Below are 6,000 nucleotides of genomic sequence, written 5' to 3'. Positions count from 1 at the left end.
ACTTGGTATGTAACTGATTTAACAGACTCCTTATAAGCCCTCAAAAATAGATTCAGTGTTTCTGAAAAGCCCATGTTTTTTTTAAGGCCACGATAATCTGCCAAGAGTCATTTTGTCTTTAGAACAGCATAATTAATCTGATGTTTCTGTTTATCAAGTAATTCCTCTTCTTCCTCTCTGTTTCTCACAAGATGACCCAATGCCTCTCTATCTGCGTAAACACTGGAGATCTTGAAGGCTCGACTGTCCCCTTGCTTCTTGCTTGTAGTCATTGAGATCCAACGTTGTCTTGAACTACATTCACAGCGAAGACGAACTTTGAGTATAATCTCTGATGAGGAGTGTGTCATACTTTGGGGAGGACGGCATACAGAGAGCTGATTCGGAAACCGGAGAGCTGGGAGATGCACTTCCAGAATCAATGGAGTCTCTAAAAGGAGAAGGAGGAGTTAAAGCTACCAACTCCTCAAGGTCTTGCTTGGCTGCTGGGGTCTCTGAAGTGCCTTCTTTGATGCTGCCACTTGAAGGTTTCCGAGCCGACTGGGAAGCGCCATTAACTTCAATGGCAGGAAGCGGTTGGACCTCTGCAAACGTCGTCATTGTCGTAGGGAGCTGGATTTCCCGTGGGATCAGGTATGAAGAGCAGAGAGGAGTGGCCACCATTGTCCCTGGAGTGGCTGTTGAAAGCATCATATTGTTCAGCTCACTGATGTTGGCTGTAAAGCGAGTAACCACACTACTGATCTGCTCCATAAGGGAACCTTGAGAGGAGCTACTTCGCTGAGGAGGCTCTGACTGGAAGGTAGGGGCGTCATCTTCTGTTCGGCTAACGGAGGCAGTTCTGTGGCTCAAGGTGCTGATAGGTGAGGGAGTCTGCGGTCGGTACTGAGCTGGGTATTGCTCTTCTGCTTCTGAAACGTCGTAAAGTGTTTTGGCACTGGCCTCAGGAAATGTAGCACTGCTACTATGTCGGCTACTATCTGTGCTTTTAGAAAAAGGCTTGATCACTGCAGTTTGATTGGGGTTCTCTTTTTTGTTGATGTGAATTGACAGCCGCTGCCACAGGTGTGCTCCTCTGCTGCTTTTCTCATTCTGGGCCCAGGAAACTGATTTCCCATTAGAGCTGTAAACAGAAATGAGATAAGATGGTAACTTGCATCCAAGCTAAAAATATAATCACTGTAGCTATACCATGGGTATGTGGCATCCCAGAGCTTATATTCCTCATAAAGCTGACTGTAATTTCATCTATATCTATGTGTATATCTACCTTTTGCAATATATCTGTCTTTTATATCTATATATTCTAGGAAAACAAGCAGAGTGTGCCAGCTCATTTCACGGAACATTTGTACATCCAGCCGTCACCTGCTCTGTGCTACCTGATGGGCACCACTGCTGCCTCTTGCTGCCCTCAGGACATGGGCAGTGTCCATCTTGGAGGAGGGAACAGCCTGATGGTTTCCCTTCTGTTGGATTGGTGTCAGGAAGGGGAGTTGTGGGACTGAGGGATGCATGGAGGAGTGAGGAAGAGGTAAATGATTGAGGGGAATAGATAAGAGACCTGGACTGACTGGGTTGCAGGGGGCAGGTATTTAGGCTGGCCTGGGAACATTCAGTGGTGCAGGGCTTGGTGTAGGATGATGGCCATGGATTCCTGGTATGGGGCGGGGAGTATAGACTGTGAGATGGAGAATTATAGTCTGTTATGGTTGGAGAAAAAATATCTGTTTATATCCCAGTACTTGGAAGTACTGGAGCAATACTCAGAAAGGGGCTATACTTGTTGTGGGTAGAAAGATCCTTCTAACGTCTGATCCCTTCTTCACCAAGATACTTGGTAAATTAGCCACCACTAGCTTAAAGATTTTATTTTGTTTTGTTTTGTTTTGTTTAATTACAGGTCAGCTCAGAGGATAAAACTGTATTAGTAACAGAAAAGAAATAATGGACAAGCTATACAAGCAGCTCCTCATGGTGACCTGATTTTGGAGACAGAAATAAACGTTTTGCTCCACTCTCCTGTAAAATGAGTCCTCTTAGGGTAATTTATCTTCAGATCCCATCATATCTCGATCTCTATCAAAGTTGCTTCTTTTTCTACTCTTGCTACCTAAGGAAAGCCAACTGCAGCACTTATAAACATAGATAATGCAACCACTTCTTTCACATCTTCCTTAGGCAGATGAGCTGGTATTTTTATATATATATATTAACCTGTGGTTCTTGGGATTAACAAAGACCATTAGAAATATTTCTTAGCTGAAACAGACAGGCTCTGAAATGATGTAAACAGGAAAAACATAGTCTCCACATACAAATAAGTGTGACTTATATACAAGATGCAACATAGCTTTAAACAATTCACTTTAGTTTCCAAAACATTTGCTACAGCCATTTAGGAATTTTGGAAAGACAACCATATTGGAGACCCTGGCAGAGTATCACAAATTTGCTGTTTATTTGTTTGCTTTTTAAAGCCTGAAATAGATATACTCACACATGTTAGCCTGCAGTGTAACAGTTTGCAAGACACATAGTTTACTAAACACAGATGACTTTATATCAGCCTTCGTGTTCAGTTTAATAGGTCTTCTAGTGATCTAAAAACAAAGTTGTGTGCTAAGCATAAACAAAACCGTCTTGTCGGTTCACATCCATGACTACATTACATGGAGCTGCAATGGATCATGTAACACAACAAATGCCAACAGCTTTCCCCTTCAAAAGCAGGATGACAGAATCCAGCAGACAAACACAACATAAACCAGTGGGTATTTTAAGAGCAGCTAAACTGGGAGATGATCTCTATGAGTATATAAGGGCTCCACCTTTTCCTTGTGGTGATCACCAGGATTTTATCTGGATCTTGGAAGTTAACTACTATGCACCTACCCCCAAAATGCCAGGCAGAACAGAACAACTGGTGGCTTGTAACCTGCTGTTCAGACAATCCCTTCCTTTTGCTGTACCTCAGAGCAAGGGGGAAAAGCAAAATCTAACCTGTTGCACTGATCAGTTTGGCTCTGTCAATGTGCTTCTCAGCTGAATGGAAGCTGGGACTAATCTCTTCCAGAGGTTGCCTCTGAGGATTGCATGCTCCTCTCACTGAAACACATACTAGGTGTGTGTTAAGAACTGTTTGAGAGTCCTGGACCCTTGGTCATGCTGAGTCTTGAGCTCAGTGGGAGCTCAATGCCAGCAACAGAAGCAGGCTTTGGATCCTTTGGGAGCTGATCTTGCCGCTAGTTCTGGTATGATGACCATGAGACCTTCTCCCAGCACTTACTGAGTTTGAGCTGGACCAGGAGGCTGGGTGACCTGGCATCCTCGACCTTGATCTGGCAGAAAGAGATGACCTAGTTCCAGTCCTGGGTGTCCTACCTGGTGGGGTTTCTTAACTCCTGCTGAGTTCAGAACTCAGAGGGGTCTGTGACAGACCTGCCTACCACAGAGGTGCAATAAATACTATTAAAATGAAGGATTAGCCCATGTAAATAGAAACGCTTGCCTGAGGAAGTAGGTATACTCTAGCACTTCTCTTAGCTTCAGGCATAGGCTTAGTACAGATGTTCAAACTCTACAGCTTTAAGTGTGTATATGAACACTAGATGCATGTAGTCAAATTCAGTTGTTTGAAGGTCAGCTTGTAAAAGATTGTGAAGGGAACATGTTACTCCCTCCCTAGTCATCATTCAGATGACAATTATAAAGCAGCGATATGAGGCTGAGGGAAAGGAAAAGGACGAAATCTGGGGATATGTCCTGCCCTGGGAAAGGACAACTGGCAGTTAAATCTTCAGTGGAGCATCTGTCACCATCCCCCCTGAATTCCAGTTTAGTTTTGGGTCAGTCTTGGCTGATGCAGTCTTTTACTGCCTTTGTGCTGTGCCCAAGAGTAATTGAGCTGCATGTGTGGCTCTCATAGAGATCCCAGGGCTTTAAATGAGATCCAGTGTCTATTTGATGTAAATTTGATGCAAAAGCTTGAAAGACTTGAGTATTATTAATTGCAAATTCCTTGATATAAAAAAATGAATAGGAAATAAGCAGCAATGTATCAGTAAGGAATAAACCCTATAGCTAAAATCCTAGTAGTTTGCCCAGCAATAACTGGAATTGTTATTTCAGAAATGCATCATCCACTTTATCATGCTGCACCTACTTACTATAAAGTCAACACTCTGGACTGAGATGTGGATTAATTTATCACGTCTGTGAAAGGAGCACCACTTGTTTTTGATATATTGTTATGAAGCTGGGTTACTGGTAAGTTCCTGTGATAGTACTTTACAATTCTGCTCTAATTGCATATTACTACTCTGTCAACTGGAAACCACCACAATGTGTGCAATTTAAAAATAGAGAAATAAAGATAGACCAGAGACATAGACTATGATGTCTACTAATGAAATTGTTTACATTTATTATGCTCAGCCCTGCCATAACCCTTTGATGATGGGAAATCTTAGTTCAGTGAAATTTTAAGGTTTTCTTGCAAACAGATTTTGGCAGAATTACACATTTGATCTTCCAAAGGAATCCCACTATTAAGTTTGGTTGAATACACATATTTTTTTTATCCCACTCTGCTTTTCTGCTGGCACATTGCACTGAGTAGAGCAGAGCAGAGTACAGGTCATATCTAGAGAAAGGCAAACTCCAATCAGTGACATAATTTCCAAACCAAAATACTTTTCTTTTTTTTTTTTTTTTTTCACTCTAGGTTAGTTATGTTCAGTTTTATGTATGAAAAGGATTTCCTCAGAACAAGTCATACTAATTGTTTCTCCAGACTCTTTACTAAAAGCTGCTTTGATTTTGATAGCTAGGCTTTTTCCCAGCCTGCTAGATGCACAATGCAAGCACAGGTGCATCTGTATTTTGTTTCCCTAGTCTTGTCACTTGAGTCAGGATCAGATCAATATGCACCTTGGTTGTGGTGACTGAAGTTCTTCAACCTTGGGAGAACAAAAGGCCTTGCAACATGCTAAAAACAATGAAATGAAATAAGAGGCTGAAGTGTAGAACTCCAGTTTACCTGTGTAAAAAAGTCATAGTTTCTCCTGGGATTGTACAGATGTACAAGTCTAACAGATGTACAAGTCTAAGGTGTCTAAACTAGATCAGTTCTACCACTGTAATGGTTTATTTTGTTGCCATTTTGAATAGCTTTTAAGGAAACCTCTATGTGCCTCTGTAACTGTTTCCCTGGGTGAAAGCCAATTCTGTCACACAAATAGCTTGCTAGTGATATATCACTCAAGTCATTTAGTTTAAATTATTTCCATGTTGCTTGTTCTATGGAGATAAATAACAACAAAACACAAAAGAAGAATGATACCTTGCAAAAAATCATTTTGTCCTGTCCTGAGTTCTGGAAGTAAACAACATATTTTGCAATTATTATGCATAGAGAGTTGTTTTCTGTGAACATCAGCAAGGGCATTCATTTATATTACTCCACAAACTGTAATCTGTTGATATCTCCTTTCCTTATGAAAATCATAGCTGGCATTTATATGAATGACTTTAATCTATAAGAGTGAGGGAAACTACAGAGTGAGACAGAGCTGATGGACAGAAACTTTGCCAATGACCTCCCAGCACAGTCACCAGTGATGCTAATGCTGGCAGCTGTTTCAGCAGCATGCCTGGTTAGAATGGGAAATTAAGTGTCTGGTGTCTGAATGAAACATTTCCAGGATGCCTATTATCATGACCTACAATGCAAAAAATTATTTTGATACCAGATGTAACTTCTTTCCTCTATTCCTGTGACCTTATTGCAATTGTTAATTAAGGTAGCTAGTGCTGGGTTCTGCTTCTCATCTGAAAAATGTCACTTCAAGCACCTCTGAGCACATCTCTGCTACACTGGAGCATTCTATTCACAGGATGGAGAGAGGGCAATGCCACCTCTTGAACTGTGAATTCTGCTTCCTGCTGCACAGAGCTTTAAGATGCTTTCAACATTGCTTAGTCAACATGTTTGTCAAA

General features: G+C 41.4%; 1 protein-coding gene across 3 annotated transcripts in view; it reads right to left on the bottom strand.

Moving 5' to 3' along the window:
• Positions 1-300: 300 nt before the first annotated feature.
• The window catches only part of GRM5 (glutamate metabotropic receptor 5), a gene marked incomplete at both ends in the record, with an annotated part of 247,840 nt that continues 242,140 nt past the window's right edge, over positions 301-6,000 (bottom strand). For all 3 annotated transcript variants that reach the window (XM_080354358.1, XM_080354356.1, XM_080354357.1), the window contains one exon: positions 301-1,123. In XM_080354358.1, coding sequence (XP_080210484.1) covers positions 301-1,123 — 823 coding nt within the window. The remainder of the gene's footprint in view (positions 1,124-6,000) is intronic.

This window comes from Nesoenas mayeri (genome assembly GCF_963082525.1).
Source record: "Nesoenas mayeri genome assembly, chromosome: 1".
Taxonomy (NCBI): Eukaryota; Metazoa; Chordata; class Aves; order Columbiformes; family Columbidae; genus Nesoenas; species Nesoenas mayeri.
Note: the sequence above shows the minus strand (reverse complement) of the source record. Positions and strands in the feature narration are given on the sequence as shown.